Source organism: Verticillium dahliae, genomic scaffold (assembly GCF_000150675.1).
Source record: "Verticillium dahliae VdLs.17 supercont1.3 genomic scaffold, whole genome shotgun sequence".
NCBI lineage: Eukaryota > Fungi > Ascomycota > Sordariomycetes > Glomerellales > Plectosphaerellaceae > Verticillium > Verticillium dahliae.
Window position 1 is genome coordinate 525,957 of NW_009276940.1, and position 24,079 is coordinate 550,035.

General features: G+C 60.5%; 8 protein-coding genes across 8 annotated transcripts; 3 read left to right on the forward strand and 5 right to left on the reverse strand.

Moving 5' to 3' along the window:
• Positions 1 to 422: 422 nt before the first annotated feature.
• VDAG_01790 (chitin biosynthesis protein CHS5) lies at positions 423 to 1,746 on the forward strand (the record flags this gene model as incomplete). The annotated part of the gene is made up of 2 exons (XM_009657819.1): positions 423 to 494; positions 562 to 1,746. The coding sequence occupies 2 exons, from the start codon at positions 423 to 425 to the stop codon at positions 1,744 to 1,746; spliced, it is 1,257 nt and encodes a 418-aa protein (XP_009656114.1).
• Positions 1,747 to 1,955: 209 nt separating this feature from the next.
• VDAG_01791 (oxidoreductase) lies at positions 1,956 to 3,047 on the reverse strand (the record flags this gene model as incomplete). Its single annotated transcript, XM_009657820.1, has 2 exons — positions 1,956 to 2,865; positions 3,010 to 3,047. 2 exons carry the CDS (start codon positions 3,045 to 3,047, stop codon positions 1,956 to 1,958), a joined length of 948 nt encoding a protein of 315 aa, XP_009656115.1.
• Positions 3,048 to 3,767: 720 nt separating this feature from the next.
• Positions 3,768 to 6,980, reverse strand: VDAG_01792 (uncharacterized protein; the record flags this gene model as incomplete). The annotated part of the gene is made up of 1 exon (XM_009657821.1): positions 3,768 to 6,980. The coding sequence occupies one exon, from the start codon at positions 6,978 to 6,980 to the stop codon at positions 3,768 to 3,770; it is 3,213 nt and encodes a 1,070-aa protein (XP_009656116.1).
• A 3,128-nt stretch (positions 6,981 to 10,108) lies between these two features.
• VDAG_01793 (DNA repair protein rad16) lies at positions 10,109 to 13,297 on the forward strand (the record flags this gene model as incomplete). Its single annotated transcript, XM_009657822.1, has 2 exons — positions 10,109 to 10,153; positions 10,213 to 13,297. 2 exons carry the CDS (start codon positions 10,109 to 10,111, stop codon positions 13,033 to 13,035), a joined length of 2,868 nt encoding a protein of 955 aa, XP_009656117.1. The 3' UTR covers positions 13,036 to 13,297.
• A 113-nt stretch (positions 13,298 to 13,410) lies between these two features.
• Positions 13,411 to 14,104, reverse strand: VDAG_01794 (uncharacterized protein). Its single transcript, XM_009657823.1, has 2 exons — positions 13,972 to 14,104; positions 13,411 to 13,874 (listed from the first exon to the last, which is right to left on the reverse strand). Exons 1-2 carry the CDS (start codon positions 13,990 to 13,992, stop codon positions 13,698 to 13,700), a joined length of 198 nt encoding a protein of 65 aa, XP_009656118.1. The 5' UTR covers positions 13,993 to 14,104; the 3' UTR covers positions 13,411 to 13,697.
• Positions 14,105 to 15,700: 1,596 nt separating this feature from the next.
• Positions 15,701 to 18,620, reverse strand: VDAG_01795 (ankyrin-1; the record flags this gene model as incomplete). The annotated part of the gene is made up of 4 exons (XM_009657824.1): positions 15,701 to 17,581; positions 17,607 to 17,733; positions 17,862 to 18,100; positions 18,159 to 18,620. 4 exons carry the CDS (start codon positions 18,618 to 18,620, stop codon positions 15,701 to 15,703), a joined length of 2,709 nt encoding a protein of 902 aa, XP_009656119.1.
• A 1,608-nt stretch (positions 18,621 to 20,228) lies between these two features.
• Positions 20,229 to 22,082, reverse strand: VDAG_01796 (inner membrane magnesium transporter MRS2; the record flags this gene model as incomplete). The annotated part of the gene is made up of 4 exons (XM_009657825.1): positions 20,229 to 20,637; positions 20,762 to 21,105; positions 21,179 to 21,409; positions 21,489 to 22,082. 4 exons carry the CDS (start codon positions 22,080 to 22,082, stop codon positions 20,229 to 20,231), a joined length of 1,578 nt encoding a protein of 525 aa, XP_009656120.1.
• Positions 22,083 to 22,732: 650 nt separating this feature from the next.
• Positions 22,733 to 23,893, forward strand: VDAG_01797 (uncharacterized protein; the record flags this gene model as incomplete). Its single annotated transcript, XM_009657826.1, has 1 exon — positions 22,733 to 23,893. The coding sequence occupies one exon, from the start codon at positions 22,733 to 22,735 to the stop codon at positions 23,891 to 23,893; it is 1,161 nt and encodes a 386-aa protein (XP_009656121.1).
• Positions 23,894 to 24,079: the final 186 nt, after the last annotated feature.

Consider the following 24,079-nt stretch of genomic DNA (forward strand, 5'->3'; position numbering starts at 1 on the left):
TGGACATGTCCTGATTTGATTCTTCATTATTATAGACTGTGTCGTTGTGAATGCCCATGTTCGAGGCTCTGTACTGTCGAGGTTGGTGAGAGTCAGCGGTACGTACCTTCACCCTTACCTAGGTACCTACCCAAGGTAAGTAGGTAGGTAGGTACTCAGGGTGGTACCTGCTGAGCTCGAGCTCCAGCTTCAGCCAATGAGGGGCCGTGCACGTTTGACGTTGAACACCACGACAAGGCAGCCAGCCTCGCCCATGCTGTCTCTCCAGCCAGCCTCGCCCATGCTGTCTCTCCATCCAGCCTCGCCCACGTTGCCTCTCCATCGAATCATCCACCGACTGCCACTCGACATCATCGCGACCCTCGCCATCCATCCCATACTGCAGCACCACAAGCCAAGCCACATCCATATCCACACACACGATGCTCGTCTCATTGACGGTTGGCAAGGTCGACGCCGGCGTCACGGTGCTCCTGACGCCAGATAAGCGCCTCGTATGTCTGACTGCACACCCATTCCATCAACGTATAGTTGTCCCCGCCATCTGACGGCACAACCTAGATCGAGTTCCCCTCCATCCTGCTGCCCCCGAACATCTCCTCCGGCAGCATCGTCGACATCACCGTCGGTCGCAACAACGCATCGGAATCCGCCGCCGAGCACGCCTTCCGCGACCTCCAGGAGCGCATCTACGACGCCTTTGGCGCCAGCGAGCCCGCCGTGCCGGTGCTGCGCTGCCGCAACGCCACGCAGACGAGCGTCGTGCTCGAGTGGGACCCCGTCGAGCTGGCGACGGCCGACCTGCTGTCGCTGTCGCTCTTCCGCAACGGCCAAAAGGCCGGCAGCATCCCGCGGCCCCTGCACATGCACAGCACCAAGATCAGCGGCCTCGCCGTCGACACGGACTACACCTTCCACCTCGTGCTGCGCACCACCGCCGGCACCTTCGCCTCGGACAAGGTCCACGTCCGCACCCACAAGCTCACCGACCTCAGCGGCATCACCATCACGCCGGGCGTCATGCCGCAGCAGACGCGCGACGCCCTCGCCGCCGCCGTCGAGCGCATCGGCGCCAAGCTGGTCGACGGCGTCCGCATCGACACGACCCACTTTGTCACCACCGAGGGCCGCGGGCCCGCCTGGGAAAAGGCCGTCGACACCAACATACCCGTCGTCCGCCCCGAGTGGGTCGACGCCTGCGAGAAGAACGGCCGCATCCTCGGCGTCACAAAGTTCTACCTCGACGCCATGCGCCCGGGGCCCCCGACCCCGGGCATCGAAGAGCCCTCCCAGAAGGACCTGCCCGCGCCGCCGGCCCAGCAGCAGCAGCAGCAGCAGCAGCGGGTACCTCCAGCAGCGGCAGCGGCAGCGCCAGAAGCCAGTGCGGCCGACGACGGTCCCCCTGCAGGATACTCTGCGGCGCCTGCCCCTACGAGCGGTTCGGCCAGCGGCGACGAGGACGAGGTGGAGGACGAGGACGAGGAGGACCAAGACGAGGGGAAGGACAGCAAGAGCAGTCCGACAGAGGGAGCTGCCACTACGGAGCCCAAGACGCGCGCAGCCGAGCAGGAGGAGCAAAAGGTGCGACTCGAGGACAAGAGCGAGCAGAACCTGGCGTTGCGACCGGGCGGGCCCAGCCAGGGCTCGCTGTCGGCGGCGGCGAGCGAGGACGGCCGGGGCGACGAGGACACGCCCGACCAGCCCGGGTCGTCGAGCAGAGCGTCGTTCCAGAACGTGGAGCTGTAACGCTCGGGAGCCGTCTGACGGGGCGGTCGAGATGTTTGCTAGAACGTAGATGCGCGTTACTGTCACGGGTGTGGGCGCTCAGGCGCATTGAAGCAGGACATGATGAACCCACTCTGGTGCTGGTGCCGTCTTTTTCAAAAACTCAGACGTGTCTGCTTTAAGGTATCTCGATCGTATCAACACATGCCCAATCTGCTAGCACGCCCAATCTACGGCTTGATCTCCTTACCCTGCCAGTCCCACAGCTTGCCCCTGCCCTCGAGGCCGATGCCCGTGCTGACGACCTCAACGAGGCGCTCGGCCGCATAGTCGGGCTCCAGCAGCCGGCCCTCGGGCACGCTGTCCCAGAAGTCGCGGCTGAGGTCCGTCTTGACGGTGCCGGGGTGGAAGGCGACGGCGACGGCCTTGTCGCCGCTGCGCGTCTTGAGGTAGTTGTCAAAGCTCTTGACGAGGCTCGACACGCCCGTCTTGCTCGACCGGTACGAGTACCACCCGCCCGCGCGGTTGTCCGTGATGCTGCCGACGCGCGCCGACATGCTCAGCCACGTCGCGTGCCGGGGCAGCGTCACTTTTTGCGCGCCGGTCTCTTCTTCCCCAGGGGTCTCCTCAGGGCCCGCGAGCTGGGTCGTGTTGCGCGGCAGGAACTCGTGAAAGTGCTTCATCAGCATGAGCGGGCCGAGCGTGTTGACCTGGTACGTCGCCAGCGCCCGCGCGTAGTCGACCTGCGCCGGGTTCTTCTCCGGGTGCAGGATGCCGGGGATGGCGAGGGCGAGGTGCAGGTGGTGCGTCTTGCGCGGGAACAGGGCCGCCGCGCGCTCGGCCGCCGCGGCCATCGTGTCCTCCCTGGTCACGTCGAGGGCCACGACGTGCAGCCGGTCGGCGGCGTCCTGGGGGGCCGATGCGAGGAACCGGTCGCGCGCCTCGGACGGCGACGAGCGCGTTGTCGCGAGGATCGGCAGCCGCGTCGTGCGCAGGAGGTGTGCCGTCAGGGCGGCGCCGACGCCGCGGGACGACGGCGAGATGAGGATCCAGGGGCGCGACATTGCTTTGGGGCGGTGGTGCGGGGAGTGCTGCGTTTGCTGAGCCCTCAATGTCTGCTGATGCTTGGATGTGGTGATGCTGATGCCGGTGATGTGTGAGACAGCGTTGAATGCTTCCCACCAGCCCAGATCAACAATGAGCAAGCTGCAGCTACCTATACATCAATCGACGCCTCCCGCCTAGCGTTGCATCGGCAGTCAATTGAGCAATTCCACCTCATACATCGTAATGGACTTTGCCATGTCGACAGTCGACGACATCATGACTATTGTGGAGTGCGTGCCGGGATCGACGTCATGACGTTCCGGGCCCCCTGCGCGCTCTAGCTGCTTTCGTACCAGCCTCTGATCGGAAACCATCCCAGAGCCAGAGATCTCGGGATACTACGCCAGGGGTAGCGAGATCGATCCTGGAGACAAGCTCCGGCCCCCAGACCCAGACACATCATGGTCTTGGTGATCGCTGTGAGGAGGACAAGTTCCCAGCGCCAAGATCACTACCTTGCATGTTCATGGAACGCATTGTATAGCCAAGTCGGCCGTGTTGCTTGGAGAACTATGTTGTCTTCATACATGTACAGAAATGGCCACCGCGCAGCGTGCGCAGAAGCACCAAGTTTTCGGGTATATCCGCCCATTCGCCTCATCAGGACGCCGCCTTCCAAATCATTGCAGTCGCCTTGCCGCCCATGGATAACGGAGGAAATATAACAAAAAGAAAACAAAACAAAAAAAAAATGGCATGCTCACTTGAAGCCCCATGGATCCACCCAGCCTGTGTTGTTATGCTTCCCATCATGTCATGTTCTGTAGACCGTCGCTCATCTCATACTCATCTGCTCCAGCTCTCCGTGCATTTAAAAAAAGAGAAAAAGAAAAGCCCTTCTTCGTCAAAGGTTGTGCCGTCTGGGGGTATCTTTTCGCGTGGTAGCATCCAGCCCACGATCAATCTCTGCGTCCTATCCTTTTCAAGTCATTCGTTCAAAACATGTTGAGGTACGCATTGAGCGCCCTCTCCTCTGTTGTTGTCGTCGAAGACTCCAGCGTCCGCGACCAGCGGCGGTCCGATTGCTCGAGGCTGACGCGGGCTGCGCCGTGCAGCTCGCGCATCAGCGGCTCCATGGCATCGAGGCCGCCAGTGTTGGTCGCGGCGGCGCTGCGCTGCTGCTGGCTACCGCTCGTGTTCGCTGCCGTCCAGGGTCTCGTCTCACCGCCGCGCCGTCTGCCACGCTCGCACTCGGCTGCGGCGACGCTCTCGTCGACCGGCTTCGGCGTCCTCCTCATCCTCGCCCTTCTAGGCGTGGTGCGCTCGCCCATCAGGGCTGGCGCCTCCTGCTCAACCTCGCCTTCACTCCAAGCAGACGACGTGCCGACGAGACCGGGGACCCTCGCCGGCATCCGGGTGCCGAGATCGTCCAGTGCGCGTTCGAGCCTGCCGATGAAAAACATTTGATTGCGTTCCTGGCGCCGTATGTCGAGCTCCAGCCTCTCCTGGTTGAGGAGCATGTGGTGCGCCAGGTCTGACGTCCGCTCCGAGCGGCGGAGCGAGGCATAGTGAGCACGCAGCTCCGACGAGGACATGCGAAGCAGAGCGTGCGGACCTCGCTGGGGGACGAGGTGGTCCCTGTGGTAGGCGTCCACCTCAGGCAGCGTATCAGGCTCGCGATACGTCCGCGGTTGGAGCTGTTGGTGTCCCGGCCACTGGCCCGAAGCCCCCGCCTCGGTCTCGAGTCGGACGAGCGAGCTCGATGGAGCGATGAGCTGGGGCTCGTTGTGGTTCTCGTCCAGAACGTTCCATCTCGGCACGGCTTCGCCTGCTCGTCTGTTGTCTTCCGAAGTGGGCGTGAAGGAGATGATCACGTCATCGGTCCGCGAGGTCAGCGTCGAAGCGGACCAGCGTTCCACATAGACACTCAGCGGCTGGCTTTCCGACATGGGCAACATGGCACTGAGCCTCGAGATGGGCTGCAACACGGGCGGTTCGGATGACGCACCCGTGTCAACGGCCGACTCTGTGGCCTGATCGACATCCTCTACCGGCTCCATGTCAGGGACAGGCACCATGTAGCTCAGCCGCGAAGGAGCGAGACGCTCTTGCTCGATGCGAGGCAGCGTCGCCGAGTCTGATCGCCGGTGAGGGTTAGAGTCGCTGCTGACCGAGTCCAGAATGTTCATAAAACTCGCTTCCGACGGCGCGTAGCTGCTGATACGGTCGAGCAGAGGAATCGAGCTTGCCCAGCTGGTGCGCTGATAGCTGTTGTACCGGCGAGGCGGCTCGAAGCTCATCGTGCTATCCCTCTGGCCAAGCGATCCTGCCTCGGCGTCAGCCTCGGCCTCGGCTTCAGTCTCAGCCTCAGCCTCGGGCTGAGGCGTCAGGCTCGTAGATTCTGAGCGCTTAAGTGACTCTTGTTCACGGCTCAGGCTGTAAGCAATGTGCTCTGGTGCGCGATCCGCAGTGGGCGGACGCGGGAACTGGTTGGTAAAGTCAGACAGCAGAGGCCCGTCCCGGAGCGGCCCTTCGCGAGAGGGAAGCCGCAGGGAGCTGATGGACGTGCCCGCGGTCCGTGGCCTGCCGCCGCTCTGCGTAGAGCCAGAGGTCTGCCGGATGTGGCTGAGCTGTGCGCGGGCCAGCTCCATGTCACGCTGCTTCAGTGATTTGACACGTTCGGCTCGGCTCTGCCTGCGGGTGCTCATCTTGGCAGGCGCCCTGCGTGCCGCCTTGTGGAGGGGTGAGGCTGCTGCGACAGGGGGCGAGTACTTGGATGCAGGAAGCTGAATGAGTGACGCGCGGGGCGTGGCGCCGGGCGTTGTCTGCAGAACGACTGATGCGTTGGAGTGACCTCGTACTTCCCGGGCGTTCTGTACGACGGGCTCGGACCCCTCTGACACAATGCTCGTGGCGATTGATTTCTCCGAGAAGGACAGGGCGCTCGGACTGAGCTCGGGAAGCTCGATCGGAGCGCTGAGTCTTGTCGTCTGTCCTTGTTGGGTCTCAAGCATGCCGTCGATAGACCATTGATTCTGGCTGCTCATAGCTGCGGCTATGGGCGTCCTGAGGCTCGACTTGCGGGTCGGCAGCTTGATTTCTTCAGGGCGCTGCGCCCGCCTGGGCGAGGCGCTGGAGGCCGATCTTGGCGGCGGACCAGGGGCGGATTGGAGCATGTTCGACGTGGTCATCCATGAGACGTGGACCTTCCGAAGGCGATCTTCCATAATGGTCTCTGGCGTTTTTGGGCTCGACGTCGATGATCTCGGGACCTCGACATGGTCGTTGGGGTCCATGGGCATGGGTGCCCTGTGCAACTGGGCCGGCGTGCTCGGTGACTGGCCTTGGGTGCTGCCAGATGCTGTACTTGGAGGCGATCGTGGAGGGCTCAGAGGAATGTCGCGCTGCCAGAGTAGAACTGATGAATCGAAACTCTTGGGTTCCATCTTGGGCATTGCGTTTTTCTTGGAAGCCTTCATCATGGAAAGCCACTCCGAGTCTCCGTGTGCGGTACCGGGCGCGCTGACTGAGCCATGCTCGTGGCGGGGTCGCAAAGAACGATCTCGTGATCCCGATGACGTCCGCGGGTCGGGCGGCGGCGACGGCGGAAGCGGTTTTGTAGCGTTGAAAGCAGTGACGGCCCAGTCCGAGTCGGGTCCCAGGTGACAGTGCTCCATGGGGATAGATATGGCAATATGTGAGTGACCGCTCGACGTCTTTGAGGCCACGGCCGAGTCTGGCAGGGCCGTCCTTGGCCGAGTCTCGACCGACAGTGTTGGGGTAGGCTTGTTCAGTTTCGCACGGATTCTCTTACGAAGCTGGCGCCATTTCCCGATATCCTCGACCATGTCGGCATCTTCATCAAAGGCTGAGGCGAGGTAATTGTGCGGCGGTGGTGATTCTGTGCGGAGGAACTGGATGAGCTCGCTGATGTCTGACCTCTCGCCGTTGTCTCTGGCGCGAATGCGGCTGCCTTCGTCGAGAGAGATGCGCTGGCTGGCATGGTCTTCATCCTCTTCTGCACTGTTGATCGCCATGTTGACAATATCACCGGAGGATTTGGTTCGGGGGAGAGCAGACTTCTCGGCGTCGTCCTGATCCTGACCGAAGAAACTGAAGCGAGGAAAGTCAAGTCGAGGGGCGCCAGCGGCCGAAGACGCAACGGTGACCTCCCCAGGAATGGGCCGGTTGATCCCTTGGATGGCCATCGCGTGTGTCGTGGGGTATGGGGCGGCCCTCCTGAGCACGCAGATCGGCGAAAGGAGAGGCTGACCACTGGAACGTTGGGAAGCAGCGCAAGGCAAGTGGTATGGAGAGACGCCGGCGACTCCTGTCAAGACAGAGCAGAAGGGCGCGCGGTCTCTCGCACGAACGAACTAAATACGAAGGGTATTTAGCAGGTCTTGTCTTTGGTGCCTTGCTTGAAGGAAACGCAAGGAGGCGAGACAGAGGCCGATATATGTCGGAAATCCGGCTCTGTCCATCAGAAGAAACGCTCATCCACATGAGCCCATGCATGCGTCGCTTACCGTACAGCAGAGCAGAGTAGAGTACAACAGGGCAGGGACTTGGGTGAGAGGAAAGCTAGGTGCATGAGGGTTGAGAAAAGAAAATGGAGGCAAAAGCATAAATGTCAAACTGGGCTGGTTTCTTAGACCCGAACGTGCTCAACCATCCCCCACGATGAAGGCACCAGATCTTCCAGGCCCTCATCCACACACCCGTCCGTGCAAGTGAGAGCCAGCTAGAGACGGCGTAATTAGTGGCCGCTCAGAGTCAAACAAGAGGGGCGAATGGGCCGCTAGAGTGGACGACTTGCGGCAAGGGAGGGCGCGGCGCGGGGCCGGGTGGTCCAGGGCTGGGCTCAGCGCCTCACTAGAGGACCCAGAAGCTCGACCTCGGTGGGTGGGCGCCGTTTGCTAAGCGGACCTGGGCGGACCTGACGCAACGCATGGCGCTCGATTGCGTTTTCGCGGGAGGGGGCCACGATCCATGCCGGGTAGGCAGTCCAAGCCGGTGGCGGAGGCCAAGGAAAAGCGTTGGGTAGCGGGAAGTGCGCGTTGAGCGCCCGGCGGAAGCCAGCAAGCGCGGACGGACCTCACAGCCTTGACGGGTGAGAGTCCTGAGCCCTGAGGATGCCTAGTTCGTTACCAGTGCTGCGACGGCGACTCAATCCTATTGTCCCGTAGTGATTTTGTCCCTTGCCTCCGGTTGTTATTGTGCTCGCATCGTGTCTCGAGGAAGAGGCACTGAGACAAGCACGATGGCCAAGAAACTCCAGAACGACGGCTACCGAGAGACAGCAGGCGAGAGGTGCGAAGCCTGGGGGGGGCAAGGTAGGGTAGGAGAGGGGGGATGGGAGGGAGGGAGGGAGAGGCCGAGCGGACATGTCAATTGGCGCAACCGGTTTGCGACAGGTCGCCGATTGTATTTCTTTTCTTGCTTCGCAGGTTCGCAAGCGTCCAAGGTGGCCCACCCCTCCGTGGACCAGTCTCTTTTTCTCTTTTTCTTTCTCTTTCTCTCTCTGTGTGTGTGTCTGACGAGGTCAGTAGCGTGGTGCGGGAAAAGCAAGCAATGAGGCGCCAAGGTCCGATCAAGTTGTCGGTCGCTGTCGTCACGCCGTTCCCAGACGACAGCGGCCGCAGGGTCTAGTTTGTTGTGTAGCGACGGCTAGCTGTTTCTCTCGGTCTCGACGATAGCGATACCATGACCCGAGCGAACTCGACTCTTTTCTCGTGAGGCAGGCGAAAGACAACAAAAAGGCGCCAAGATGGGGGAGCGGGTGGGCGACCATGAAGGAAGGACGCGGGCTGAGCGCCAACACAAGGCGCGCCAGACGCGTGGTTGCAGGGGGTGGACGCAACCCAGGTCACGTCCAGCCTGCCAGAACGTCCATCGCACATGAACCAGGACAGCATCATCCGACGATCTCCTGCAGGCCCTTGGTTGCTTGGCGGTACGAGCAGGCGTCGGAAGCTGGGGCCGGCGCTCGCGTTGACATGTTGGGACGAGGAGTGGCTGCGTGGTGGCCGGCCCAGCTGGAAGGTTCAGCTTTCTGGTGCTGGGCCTTGCGAGAGCTGTCGAGACAATGTCTCGTCCCCTTACCTCTCAACCAGTCTGACAGTGCCCCGCGATATGGGGCCTCGCACTCTTGTCTGTCTGGGCCTTGGCGGACGGGAAAAGAGGAGGCCACGGTCCCTGAGCTTCTTGGTGGGCCGAAACATTGAACAGCCGGCCGATGCAAGACACGGCATGCAGGACTGACTGATCGATGGGTGACAGACTGCCTGGCTTGTTGCTTGGGGACACGGTTCTGCTGACCATCAGGTTCGTCATTCTTGATAGTTTGTGGGTGACCTGTTAGCTCGGGGGATCATCTGGCGTATGGTTGGGTCGACGATGCCAGCGGGCTGTATGTGTGTCAGATGTATGAGGCGGACCCTGACTATCACGACAATCTTGTCCTGGCTTGTTCAGGTCCCCGAGAGGCAAGATAAAAGAAAGAGAGAAAGGAAAGACAGGCGCTTCGACAGGGTCCGGAGCCCGTGGACAGTCCCCGAGTCGTGGGGGGGAAGGGGGAAGGATGGGAGAGACGTCGTCTCAAAGTAATACCGAGCGGCTGTCACAGGATGGCGCCATGGCATTCGGAGATGGTGCGGCTCCGATTGTGTGTTGCATCCGTCCAACCTGGTGACGATCCATCTAGATACGGCAGTTTGAAGGCGAAGCTTTTTTTGGCAATGTCGAAGGCGGGGGTATAACGCTCGCCATGATGGGGGTGGCATGGGGACGTGGGAGAGGTTATGGTAACTGGTAACTGGTAACTGCCGGTGACTGGCGTCGGCAACAGCCCGAGCCGGGAACGTGGCGGTATCGCGTGATCGCTGCACATGGCTTGCTTGATGGCGCAGCAAAGATCGTCGACGGAATCGACAGAGTTGAGCAGCTTCGGTATTGAAGAGATCGAGGAACTTGGTGTTTGCCAGTGGCAGGAGCAGGAGCAGGAGCAAGACGAGGCTGCTGCTCCACCTGTGGCTGATGCTCGTCTGCGCCGAGTTTCAAGACGCCACACCATGTTGGTCATCGATTTGTGGCGCCACAACAGCCTCGTGCCGTCTCTCACTCAACAACTCCAGGCACCAGGCACCAGGCAGCACACATCAAGTGGAAAGCATCAACAGCACACAGCAAAGCACATGGCCATTGCGAGCTCGACTGAGACGACAACCTCGCTTCGCCCTGCCGTCTGCTTCTGTTGGGTATGACCTGCATCGGCATCTCAGACATCTTCATCGATCGAGCCCCTTCCCCAGCATGCTGAGAAGCTGTGCCCTGCATGTCGGCAAATGCCCCCCAGCCGGTGAAGCTCTCACTGCCCCTTGTGAGCACTCCGTTTTTTTCTCTCCTGGTTCTTCCGTCAGATGCTGACCGTGACGCCAGGAGTACCAGCAGACCCTGTTCCAGGAGCTTCGGTCGGACGATGAACTCGTCGTCATGGCCAAGGGCCTCGGCCTCATGCGCCTGGTCACGAACCTGCTCCATTCCTACGATGCCGCCGGGAACAACCTGATCATCATCGTCGGCGCCGAGGACCGCGAGAACGCCTGGATCGGCGAGGCCCTCGCTGAGCACGCCGCCATCAGCATGTCGCCCAAGGCCCGCGGCCTCACCGTTGTCAACACGGACTTGACGAGCGTCGGCGCCCGCGAGAAGATGTACGCCCGCGGCGGCATCTTCAGCATCACGTCGCGCATCCTCATCGTCGACCTGCTGACGAGCCTGCTCAACCCCGAGACGGTCACGGGCCTGGTCGTCCTGCACGCCGACCGCGTCGTCGCCACGTCGCTCGAGGCCTTCATCCTGCGCATCTACCGCCAGAAGAACAGGGCCGGCTTCCTCAAGGCCTTCTCCGACAACCCCGACCCCTTTGCCACGGGCTTCTCGCCGCTGTCGACCATGATGCGCAACCTGTTTCTGAAAAAGGCCTCGCTGTGGCCGCGCTTCCACGTCACCGTCGCCGAGTCGCTCGAGGGCAAGAAAAAGGCAGAGGTCATCGAGCTCGAGGTGCCCATGACGGACGCCATGAAGGACATTCAGAACGCCATCATGGAGTGCGTCGAGGTCAGCATCCACGAGCTGAAAAAGGGCAACACGGGCCTCGAGATGGACGACTGGAACCTCGACAGCGCCCTCCTCAAAAACTTTGACGTCATGGTCCGCCGCCAGCTCGAGCCCAACTGGCACCGCGTCAGCTGGAAGACGCGTCAGATTGTCCACGACCTGTCCGTCCTGCGCGGCATACTGCACTCGGTCCTCTCCTTTGACGCCGTCTCCTTCCTGCAGCACCTCGACACCATCCACGCCGCCCACTCGCCGCCGCCCGGCTCCACGCGCCAGAACCAGTCGCCGTGGCTCTTCCTCGACGCCGCCCAGACCATCTTCGAGACGGCGCGCAAGCGCGTCTACGCGGCGAGCCCCAGGGCCGCCAACGCTGCCGGCGCCGGCGCCGACATTGACGCCCTGCGGCCCGTCCTCGAGGAGCTGCCCAAGTGGGCCCAGCTCGCCGAGGTCCTCGACGAGATTGACCGTGCCCTCTACTTTGAGCCCCCCGTGCGCGACGACTCGAGCGGCTCCATCCTCATCATGTGCTCCGACGCCAGCACGTGCAAGCAGCTGCGCGACTACGTGCAGACGATGCACGTCAAGCCGAGGGTGGACCAGACGACGACGGCGGCTGCTGCGGCATCAGGCGCGGCGGAAGACGAAGAAGAGAACGGGGGCAGCGGCAACGACGGCCTCGATGTTTCGGGCGCCTTCATGATGAGGAGAAAGCTGCGCAACTATCTCAAGTGGAAGGGCGAGTTTGCGAGGGTCAGCGCAAAGTTGTTCTCGGAGAACCAAAAGGCGCTCAACGGCGCGACGGACGCGCGATCGGGCCAGCCGCTGCGGGGCAAGGCGCCGGCGAACAAGAGACGACGCGTCCGCGGCGGCGGTGCCCTCGGCGGCAACGCCTACGGTCGCACGGAGAATGGCAGCGTCGCGGCGTTTTTCGAGAAGCCGTCAGACGTCGCCGACCTCATTGCCGAGGTGCAGATGACGACGGAGGAGGAGGCGCAGCAAAAGGCCGACGTCGTGGCCGATCCGCTCGAGGACATGGACGACTACTACCAGCTGTACGAGATGCAGGACCTCGTCGTCATCCACGCGTACGACGGCGACCAGGACGAGCACGTGCTCGAGGAGGTCAAGCCGCGGTACATCATCATGTACGAGCCGGACGCCAGCTTCATCCGGCGCGTCGAGGTGTACCGGTCGTCGCACAACGACCGCAACGTGCGGGTGTACTTTATGTACTACGGCGGGTCGGTCGAGGAGCAGCGGTACCTCTCGGGGGTGCGGCGCGAGAAGGACGCGTTCACCAAGGTCATCAAGGAGCGGGCCAGCATGTCGATGGTCATGACGACGGACGAGCGCGGCGTCGAGGACCCGCAGGACACGTTTCTGCGCACGGTCAACACGCGCATCGCGGGGGGCGGGCGGCTCGCGGCGACGGCGCAGCCGCCGCGGGTCGTGGTCGACGTGCGCGAGTTCCGGTCGTCGCTGCCGTCGCTGCTGCACGGGCGCAACATGGTCGTGGTGCCGTGCATGCTGACGGTGGGCGACTACGTGCTGTCGCCGACCATGTGCGTGGAGCGCAAGTCGGTGAGCGACCTCATCTCGTCGTTCCGCGACGGGCGGCTGTACACGCAGGCCGAGACCATGTTCCAGCACTACAAGAGCGCCATGCTGCTCATCGAGTTTGACCAGCACAAGTCGTTCACGCTCGAGCCGTTCGCCGACCTCTCGGCCAGCCTCAGCAGCGTGGCGCCGACCAACGTGTCGTCGGACCTGCAGTCCAAGCTCGTGCTGCTGACGCTGGCGTTCCCGCGCCTGCGCGTCATCTGGAGCAGCTCGCCGTACCAGACGGCCGAGATTTTCGCGTCGCTCAAGACGCAGGAGGACGAGCCCGACCCCATCGCCGCCGTGCGCGCGGGCCTCGACCGCGACGCGCGCGCCGAGGACCAGAGCTTCAACCGCGAGCCGCAGGACATGCTGGCCGTCGTGCCGGGCGTCACGCCGCAGAACATCAAGAGCCTCGTGCTGGCGACGGACAATGTGCGCGAGGTGGCCAACATGAGCGAGCGCGAGCTGGCGCCGCTCGTCGGGCGGGAGGCGGGGCGCAAGATTTTCGGCTTCTTCAACCGCAATGTCGTGGAGGACTGAGGGCCCGGTGATGTGGATGCATGGTCAGAGAAACGAGAGGCCGAGCTGCTACTCGTCTAGAACAGGGGAGCTCGAAAGTTCAGGTGTAGCATGATGTGATGATAACGTGGCGGGCGATTGAGTCGGTTGGATTTCAGAACGACACTGAGGAAGTATGAGAGGGTTTAAACCATTGGCGTTCTTGTAGAAGATGAGGCGAGGTGATGTACGATAAAGCCATGACTATGGGCTCACTCGACAAGACAATCATGTTCAAGGCTTCACTAGTTGCATGCTTCCAATCAACACTCCACTGAGAATTGTCGAGACCAACATAGTCACGTCCAGTGGCACCCTCCAATTCATGGTAAAGACGACATTGTCAGCAGCAAAAAGCAAAGCATGGTAAAGATGGGATTGCAGAACAAACTAGACTAGGCTAGGGGTATCGGTATGCAACCATCGCATCGCAAAACAAGACAAAAAACACCACAAGCCGTGGCACAGGGCAGACATGGCATCATTGTCCCAGAGCGTCCTCCCACCGCAGAGCTTCCTGCAGTCCCTCAGAGTGACTCGTCCACACCCACCTGCCGAGGCCAGGCTACACAACGACTTGCCCCACAGCGCGCGTCGTTGCTTTCCACTCGGGACCTCGTTGCTTGTCGGGCAGATGGGGCGCGCTAGACTCTGCTCCTGGTGCCGCCGCCGCGCCTGCGACCGCCGCGGCCGCAGGTGAGGCACGAGATGATGATGTTGAAGAAGGAGACGATGCCGCCGATGATGGCGTGGAGGATGTTGCCGATGCCGGTGACGATGGCTGTGAGGCAGTTTCCGATGGTGCGGAAGACGGATTGGATCTTGGGCGGGTTAGTTTGCTGTGCCGGGCCATGCAGAAGGGCCGGCTACAGCCAAGAGGGCTACAGCAGAGGGGCTACAGGAGGGGCAGGAACTTACGCAAGAAACGACGGCACCCATGATGAGGTCAGGCGCTGTGGCGCAGGTGTCTTGTGTGGTGGTGTGGAAGAGGTGGTGATTGTATTTCCGCTGTCGGAGTAGACACGGAATCTGGCGTTGATGTGTTGGTGGTAGTGGTTGGCGTTGTTGTTGATGCTGAGAGCAACAGAAGGAAGGAAGCTGGTCTTATATACGAGAGCAAAAGGACAAAAAGACGGCCAGCCAGCCAGCCAACCGCCAGCCGCTCGTCACACGGTCACACGGCAGCCCAATCTCCCACACCTTGACCTCACCGCACGAGCCCATGCCATGCAGAGACCCCCGAGGCACCAACCCACGAACACAGCACACAGCACACACCACGCATCACGTCGCACGAGACATGGACATGCAGCGATGGATCGTCATGATGCATGATGGATGGATCGCCGCCTGACGTCACGGCGCCACAGTAACGTTAACGAGCCACAGACAGCCTTGTGGGGACCAATCCGGACTCCATTGGCCCTTGATCCCGACAAGCTCCACATCCGGAGCAGACGCACCGAGATGAAGTGTGGCGCCAGGGCCAGAACGCTACGCTGCACCGTAACCGGGAGAGGAGCCCGTCCACACGCTGCACCGTAACCGGGAGAGGAGCCCGTCCTGGTCAGAAAATCTCCCAAAGCAGGTTCTTCCTTTTATCTGGCGGGGGTCAGCCAGCCGTAGCCGTCCAGCGTATCGCATGACATGGTCCTGCATCCACAAAGTCTGTGACGTATGCGGCTCGTCCATGGCCATTTCGCAAAACACGATTCGGCTTCGGAGGCGCCTCTTTGGGCCATGTCATGTCGTCGTCGTTGCGTCTGATGCACCGCGGGTGCCCATGCGATGCGCTGGGGGTGACGAGAGTCCAGAGTAGGACCGTCCACGCTCCCGCCACGTTCTGGCTGGCCGAAAATGGCTGGCCGAAAATAGCCAGCCGAAAATAGCCAGCCGGCTCCGAGCTAGCAGCATCTTGACAGGACGCCGTCAGTGGTTGTGGGTCGATTGACTACCATGTGCTCGTGTCCGAGGTAGGTGTCAAGGTTGTTTAGTGCCGCCGTCTACCAAGACAGCGTCCTCGTAGTGAATATACTTATGTAGGATTATCTCCAAGTACTCGATCCAGTGGGGGGATAAAAAAGCCACTCCTTAGAGGTGAGCTCCTTTGAACCGTTCCACCATACTGTACATCAGCTCAAAACTAATAAAAGTACATTGACCGTTGAAGGTGTCGCCAAAATCTAGTCTATGAAATGCCAGAGCAATTTTGAGGTGCGACGTGCCGAGAGGGTTCCGTAGTTGGGGTCTTTCTGGATGATACCTGTATTTGGCGTGCGGCTTAACTGTTCCCTTGCTAGTATATTATCTTGCTTTATATTGAACTCACAGTGGGCCATTCAACATGGCCTCGTAGCTAACCAACAAGGACGGGATCGACAGATAAAAGTGTTACACGCCTTCTTAGTTATATAGAGTCAATGGCCTTGATAGCAGAGTCATGAACTGTGAAGACCTGGGTTGGCTCGACCTTTGGTGTAGGAGCTACGCTGCACTGCTCGCATCCGTAACAAAAAGGATAGACATTCTGTACTTGTATATAGTCTTGCTCATGATAGCACTCAATCCAAGTCTTCCTCTATATCCTTATAACGCGTATCCGCCTTACGACCCATCGCCAGAGTCACGACCTAACCTCTGCCATGAATCAACCCTCTGGCAGTGTTTCTTCGCCTAAAGCCTGCGAGGTCCTAATACCTCCCTTTCCTGCTATAGCCTCCGTAAGCCCTCTGTTTTTCGCCGAGTCGGAGGCCAAAACTCGTGCTTCGGGTCTACATCCGCAACCCCTTCCAAAGCACTCGGCGCACAGATAAAACAAAACATGGCCGCAGCGCGCGCACTCTTCACCCGAACCGTCAGGCACGTCTCGCAAGCAGCTGTCGCAATACGCCAGGCCGCGTTCGAGAAGCAGCCGCGCGACGGCCTCATGATCGAAATGCACCGCAGCGAGAAGAGCGGGCCAGCCTGCCGCTGAATGGCCTCCAGCAGCACCGACATGCGCCCCCGCGTCGAGCAGAGCCCGCGCCACTTCGAGATGGCCATGCGAGGCTGCCGAGTACAACGGCAACGGCCCTTCGGCGTGGCGTCTCGTGACATCCGCTCCTCTGTCGAGAAGCAGTTTCACAATGTCGACCCGGCCCGCGATGACCGCCGTATGCAGTGGCGTCTGGGGACATTCGTCCGTCCCGGTGGCATCGACGGCAGCCCCGGCATCCAGGAGCAACCTGACGGCGTCTGGGTGACCGTGCCTAGACGCGTAGTGCAGCGGGGTGACTCCGATAGAATCGGCGGCTGTGGGATTCGCACCGTGATCCAGGAGAAGCCCAATACAATTTGTATGGCCATTCTGCGACACGGTATGCAACGCAGTCGTTCCGTTCACGTTGGCGGCTGCGTGATCGACTCCGTGGTCGAGAAGGAGTCGAATCAAGTCCAGATTGCCGTTCTTTGCTGCCCAGCTCAGAGCCGTGTTTCCTAATGCGTCGGTACTTTCGATGCTGACCCCGGAGTCGAGCAGTAGCTTGACCATCTCTGTTCGACCTTCCATTACTGCATAATGAATGGCCTTGTGCACCCTGCCACCATCAACATGGACTCCACGCCGCAACAAAGACTTGGCAAGGTCCAGGTAGTTCAACTGGACAATCGTATGTAAGGCGGTTATTCCGTCGGCTTGCATTCTGTCCGCTCCGTGATCCAGCAATAGCTCGAATAGTTCCAAGCTGTTGTGGTGCGCCGCGAGATGAACTGGTGCGTTGCCACGGCCATGGTGTGTGTTCATGGTGTTGATCATCTGGGCCGGTTCGAGTACGAGCATGTCCGAAGTGCCGTGTAGCCCGTCGACATCTTGATCCGATGCCGACTTTTCTCCATGACGGCACCCGTGACGCTCGCTCGAGGAAGATGGGCTGCCGTGCTGGAGTATCGCCCTTACGACGCTGGCATTATTCGAACGCACCGCCGCCGACAATGCCGTGCCCCCTCTTTTACTGACAGCATGACAGCAGGCGCCGTGCGCAAGCAGATACGTCACTGTTTCCAAGTGACCAATGTCGGCCGATGCCACGAGGGCTGTGTGCCCAAACTGGTCTCGGGCGTTCACGTCGACACCCATCTCGATCAGAGTCTTGACGACGGCCATCTCTCCGCCCGCGGCTGCCAAGTAGAGAGTCGTTCGCCCTGTCTTGGACCTCGCAGAAACATCAGCCCCGTGACTGATGAGCAGGTGGAGCAAGTCGAGGTGGCCAGCTTGCGCAGCCAGATGCACAGGAAAGAAGTCGTCATCATCAGAGCCTTCCGCGCTGGCACCAAACTCGAGAAACATGCGAACAATCTCCGCGGAACCGTTGTACACCGCCAGCCCGAATGCCGTCAGGTGTGTGCTACATCTTCTGGAGGAATCCGCTCCATGGCGCAGCAGCAGTCGCACGATATCTGCGTGTCCGTTCATGCACGCCACGTGAAGAGGAGTGACTTCCTCTGTGGTTGCGTCGTTGATTGTGGCGACGGCATGGTTGTCAAGAAGAAGCTGTACCATGTCTGCTGGCCCGTACCTTGACGCTTGGTAGAGCGTAGACGCGTCTACTCTGCTCGCCATCAGGGCACTGGCGTTGTTTCTGGAGCAATATCTTGACTGCCTCGATGTTTTGCTGCTTGATGCTAAGCTGAGGGGAGTCGTTCCTACAGTGTCTACGAAGCATGGGTCGGCGCCCAGCCCGATCATGACTTCAAGGACGGACGTCAAGCCGAAAGCGCAAGCGTGTCTACATGCGGAGGAGCGCCCAAAGTCCAGGTCGTCAGCCGAATACCTCCCGTTCTTCAGCAAGCACAGGGCCAGCTGGAACGCCCCATCGTGGGTCGAGATAACTTGAGAGACCCAAGATCGCATGGCAAGAAATGGGTCGTCGCGGCTGCTGGATGCGTCTGACGAGAAGAAGAAGTGTGCCGTGGGAGTGGCGAGCGTAGCAGTGAGGTGTTGGATCATGTTGGCGCACATGATCGTCTTGCCAAAGCCGGCAGGTCCATGAAGCCATAGGGATGCTGGGGCCTGGCGAAAGCTCCCATGTAATCCACTGCTGAAAGAGCGACTCGCTCAGCATCCAGACGCAGGTGCCATCCAGGCGTCGCTGTAACGAGTCATGATATCGTTCGCCCGGGATGTGACGCAGCCACGCGTGGACGTCTTGGCGGGCCCAGGCCTCCAGACGGGACATGATCCGGCCAAACTCGGTTGACCAGGCGCTGGCGACTGGCCGGCCTGCGTCGTAGTCGTCTGGCGGCACGAGGTTGTACAGCGTCTGCACCAGCTCCTTGAACAGCTCAAGCTTTTCCGTGCGCCTCCATCTGCCCCCCATGGCCCAAGACAGCTTGCGCCGGGCACCACCGCCGCTCGGCTTCAGACATGGGTCGCGCGACGCTGATGAGTCGGCGGCCGTGTCCAAGCGCAACCTGCCGGCACTCGTGGCTTCCTCGCATATCTGCTCGACCAAGCCGAAGATCTCGACGGCGGCACGCTGGATCCGCTCATCGTCAAGCGCCGGGTGATGGAGCGGGGCCTCGTCTCTCATCTCCAGCGGCGGCGATGGCTCCCGCGCCAGCAAAACCTACGGCGGGGCCCCACGTTTCAAGCCGAAGCTTGGCAGCGCTAAACTGGAGATTGAGTGCTTGCGAGTCCCTCGAGAAGGACTTGTAGCTATGCGCCCGTGCGACAGCCTCGATGCAGGAGCTGAACAGTCCAGCGAGCCCGACGAGGCCTATCGCGAAACCCGCTGCTTCCATGGATGCCTGAGTGGTGAAGGATGCAAATCCCGGATATGCACTCTGGATAACTAGGTACTGGTAGGTAAAGTCCCTGGGATAATGGTTGAATGAGAAAATTCAACTCACCTGACCATCAAGACCAACCTGAGCTGACTATTGGGTCCACCTGAGCCTCAGGAACTGCTCAGGAACTGAGGGTACTAGAGGGTAACGTAGTCATGACATGGTATTCTATGAGCTAGAGATATAGATATAGTCCCGTAACTAGGTACCCAAGTCACTGAAGACTAGGTAGGTAGGTAAGGTGCTTAAGACTACCGAGGCTACCAAGGCATGTAACACCCCACCAAATCGTCATGGACACCAGCGGGACATGCCGCGTGCGACCGTTCACAGTCGTACGTGCTAATAATATCATTCACGTGACTGTGGCTGGATCACGATACTTCAGGTGATCCTCTTACCAACCCAACCTACCTACCTTGCTAGACTACCTAGTATGATGACTCGATTTAGCCATGTTCAAGAGAATACTATTCACTACTCTAGATGAGGAAGGCCTAGTACTGGAAATACCATTCGATAGTAAGGATTGCGGACAAAGAATGTGAATGAAAATCGGGCCTTCTCTATACTAAAACCAACCAAGACGAACTTTATATATAAACCTCTAAAGACCTCCCTGGGCTTAAGTACACTGCAATCCTCTGTATAACACGAAGCTGATTAGCGACAGATCGCGTGGCTCCGCATTGTAGGATTCCACTGTATACGGGACCCCTTCAAGGTCTGGCAAGCGTCTGACATGAGGTCGAGTTGGAAGGAGTCAGGTGGGTTGCAAGAGAATGGCAGACGCAAGATCCCTATAAGCAGCATGTCAATCAGCGTGCCGTACGGGAGGGCTTCTGTTCAGGTAGAAAATCCAGGTGGAAAATTCCAGGCAATCTCTGTACCTGACATGTCTTTTCCTGTCGTCGAGATGATGCGCAAGATGGAAACAGGACCCCTTGATGAGGCGACGGTCAAATGACTGTTGACTACTCACCATGGACAGAATTGACATGATACAACTCGCATCGAGAATGCACCCCTCATCAAAATAGCAGAAGCACGTGCAGCGAGAAACGCCAGGACATCTCGGTCTATTGGGTATTATGTTCTGCCGATGCCGCCAAACTCCAGTCCAAATTCCAGATCAAAAAGTGACAAGAGTGCGTGCGCCCTCGCTCGACACTGCTGGTCGTACAACGGAGGTCCGGCGCCTGTGCCGGGCCCCCGAACCGTAAACGCCGTCTATATGCTGTGGCTGCTGGTCTCTCTGTTGGTAGCATCCTAGTGTCTTGTATCCCGCCGTCTCATGACATGTCCTTGCATCAATTCTCAACGGCCCCATAAGATTTGCAGTCGGAAACGGCCTAGATCCACCGCCGCGTCGCCTTGGCCGCCTTCTGCCCCGCCAGGCGACGAAACTTTTCGCGGTTCGTCGCCTGCAGCAGATGCGCCGGCCCGTCGTCCTTGAACCAGTGCTGCCGCGACCCGAGGCTGCCGCCGAGGCCGCCGCCGCCGCGCTCGTCGTACATCATCTTGACGCGCTGGACCTTGCGCAGCTTGATGAGGCCGTACCAGCACACGATGAGCGAGAAGAGGACGGACACGCCCGTCACGGCGCCCATGCCCCAGTTGGTGTCCTCGATGAAGTTTTCGAGGTTCATGCCGTAGAGGCCCGCGAGGAACGTGCCCATGGCGAGGCCCAGCGTGCCGATGCTGAACTTGAGCTCGAGCAGCATGAGCGAGTTGCGGTTGGCGTCGAGGATGGCGCGGATGCTGTCGGGGTTAGCCTATGCGGGTGAGACGAACAAGGAACGACAGACTAGGCAACAAAACAAGAAACGACAAAGAAGGAACGACAAACAAGAAACGACAAACAAGCGAGCAGCAGGGAACCTACATCTCCTCGGTGTTGCGAATGCTCGACACAAGATTCTGCGCCTCCTGCACAATCTCGTCGCACAGCTTGTTGTACGACTCGAGCAGCAGCTCGACCTCGGTGTGGTCGTCCTCGCCGCGGTACAGGTCGTGGGCCTTTTCGGTGAGGTACATGGCGGCGAGGTCGTCGTCGGCCTCGAGCAGCTCCTCGATGGCGTCGCGCACGAGCTTGGCCTTTTGCTCAAAGGTGCTGACGCGCTTGGACAGGATCAGCAGCACGCGCAGCTTGTGGCGGTCAATGTCGTCCTCGAGCTCGCTGAGGATGCGGATGACGGGGTCGCGCACCGCCTCAAAGTCGGCCTCGAGCTCGGGACGTGACCGAGGTCAGGACGGCCTCGAGGGCGCGGAACTCGTAGGGCAGGCCGGCGGCGGCACCGACGCCGCCGCCGCCCTGGGGGATCTTTTGTTTGAGCTTGCCCTGGAGGTCGTACATGAAGGCCGACTGCGGGTAGGACGTCTTGGAGCCGTAAATGTCAAAGAGGAGGACGCGGTCCTTCTTGATGAGGACCTTGAGGTGGAGCAGGTTCAGGAGGATGGCCGACGGGCGGACGAGGATGTGGGGGAGGTTGGACGAGTCAATCTTGCGCAGATCGCGAGGCAGCAGGCCGTACTATCTCTGTCAGTCAAAGTCTGCGTGAGGGGAGGGGGGATGTGAAAGAGCAGTGTAGTCGAGAGACAAAAGGACGCACCTTGGCAATGAGCTCCGTCTTCTTGAACTCGCCATCGACGAGGATGACCTCGCCGTCCTCGTCGACCTCGGTACACCGCAGACGGGGTTCCGAGGCGGCCTTGGCCGTGAGGATGCGGCGGTAGTTGAACATGGAGCTGCCGTCGCCAACTTGGTCGTGGGTCGGCAGGTCGGTGGGCTGGAGCGGCTTGGCACCACGCCTGGCACCGACGCCCCAGAGCTTCTCCTTCCACGAGGGTGCCCTCTCGGTCTTGCCGGCGTCGTCGACCTGCTTCTCCCGGCGCGTGCTCGTTGTGCTGAAGCATGTCGCTGATGGCAGGCCTGCCGTGGCATTCATCAGTGTAGACTGTGTCTGCACTGATGCTTGTGTTCGTGACCGCAGGGGCCGGGTGGCGAGAAGGCTACATGGTGTGGAAATCGAGCGTCGGGTCTCCAGCCTGGCGAGGCATCTTGGCGGCCGTCGTGGTGTTGGCGAGCTCTGTCTGGAGCATGATGTGATGGTGCATCGAGAGCCTGGCGAGGCGTGTTCGGTCTGGGATCGCAAGAAGCGCAACAGGTGGAATGAAGGCACCGGTCCTCGAAGTGCTGAGCTCATTGCGTCAGCCGACCGGCGAGGGTCGTTGAGGCGCCTTTGGTCAGTGAATGGTTCGTGGCGGGGGACGGGAGTTGACGGATCAGATGGTTAAAAAAGTCGCGAAGCTGGAATGGGAGCTCGGCCGTTGGTCAGTACTTGGGTACTTGGACGAGGTACATGTACCATGTACCATGTACCATGTATAGGGACGTGACTGATGATGGAGTGCTCTGCTGAGTCATCATCGTCGTCCATCGTGATGCCTTTCTTCAACTTCATCTTGGACTTGGCACCTTTTGGTCATTGTCAACTTGGCTTTCGCCAGCTCGACTCCTTTGAAGCTGGCAGCTGTACATACAGGAAAAAACGACTCTTTTCTCTGGTTATGAAGCAAGCCGTGGAACTTCCGGTGGAGATGACAGCCTAAATATGTCATCCGTCCCTTCTGAATTCTCTGATGAATCTCTATTCATCTTCATTTTTCTTCGAACCGAACTTTAAGGCAACATCTTTATTCATCCAAGCGAACTCAACCACAATCCAAGGATGGAAACCAAATCACTTTCTGGGCAGCTTATTTTTTTCCCCTTACGATAGTCATATACATCCTCTCCCTCCAGCATCCCACACCTGACCCCTATCTCTCACCAACATCACCACCACAGGCAGCAATGCCCCTCACAGCCCTCAAGGTCCGCGGCAAACGCAACAGCGCCGCCCAGCAGAAGAAGAAGCACAGAGCCCACCCTTACGACAGACAAGCCTCGTCCTCGTCAGAACCGACCCGTCCCCTCCGGCATCGACGGCCCCGGAAAACGTCCCTCCTCGAACGCCAGCTGCCGCTCGAGATCCTCGAGCACATCTTCTACCTCAGCGAGAACGTCGCCTTCCCGCGCTGCAGCCCGCTTCTGGGCCGCCTCCTCTCCGGCCGCCCGACCCTCCTCGGCGCCGTCATCGCCGCCTTCGCCCCGACCTGGCACGCCGGCTACGGCATCGACACGCGCCGCGCCCTCGGCTTCCACTGGTCCCGCTCGCTGACCGCCGGCGAGCGCGCCCGCTGCCGCGCCATCGAGGAGGGCCTCCACCCGGGCAACCCGGCCTTCCAGTCCGCCCTCGTCGCCTGTCGCTGGGCCGACGCCGCGACCTTCCTCGAGGCCCAGGCCCAGTGGGCACGGCGCTTCGCCGCCGACCGCCCGCCGCCGGCGCCCCTCCTCGCCTTGGCCGAAGACGACGCCGACGACGAGAATGGCACATGGCCGACGCCGCTCTACCGCGACGTCCACCCCCACATGCGCATCCCCGACCCCCTCCTCGCGGGCCCGTGGTCCCCGCAGGACGCCCTCCTCCTGCGCTGGCTCCGCCGCGGCGGCGCTCGCTTCCACGCCTCCCAATCCTGGGAGCTCAAGCTCCGCGGCCTCCGCGCCGCCGTGCAAGCCCCGCCGCCGTTCTCTTCTTCTTCCTCGTCTGCTTCTGCGTCCTCATCATCTGCCTTCCGCCACGACGCCGCCCTCATACACGCCCTCTGCTGCGAGGGCGACTTCCTCTGGGACCGCGAGGACAAGACGCCGCGCTTCAGCCCCGCCACCAGCAAGACGGCGTCCGGAGACGAGCCCGACGCGCGCAACAACCACGCCATCACGGACGAGTGGCCGCGCGCTGTGCTCGCCGCGGAGCTCGACCGCGTGTACGACGTGCGCGAAGCGTGGCGGCGCGGGCGCGGCCGGCGCGAGCCCGACGTCCTCGTGCGTCTGTGTCACCTTTTCGAGACGGCGCTGGGCGAACACCTGGCGCCGGGGGAGCAGCTTGATCTGCAGGCTCTCACAAGGCTGTGAATGGAGCAGTGCTCCCTGCCTTGTGATCACCACCCTGCCACGGGCTTCTAAGCCTGGTCACCCATGTACACACACACACACACACACACACACAGCATCTAGAATAGCCATGATAGACATTTCAACAAGTGAAGCAGCTTTTATCGCTCGCGAAACACCGCGCTAGAGACTACTCGTACGCCCGCC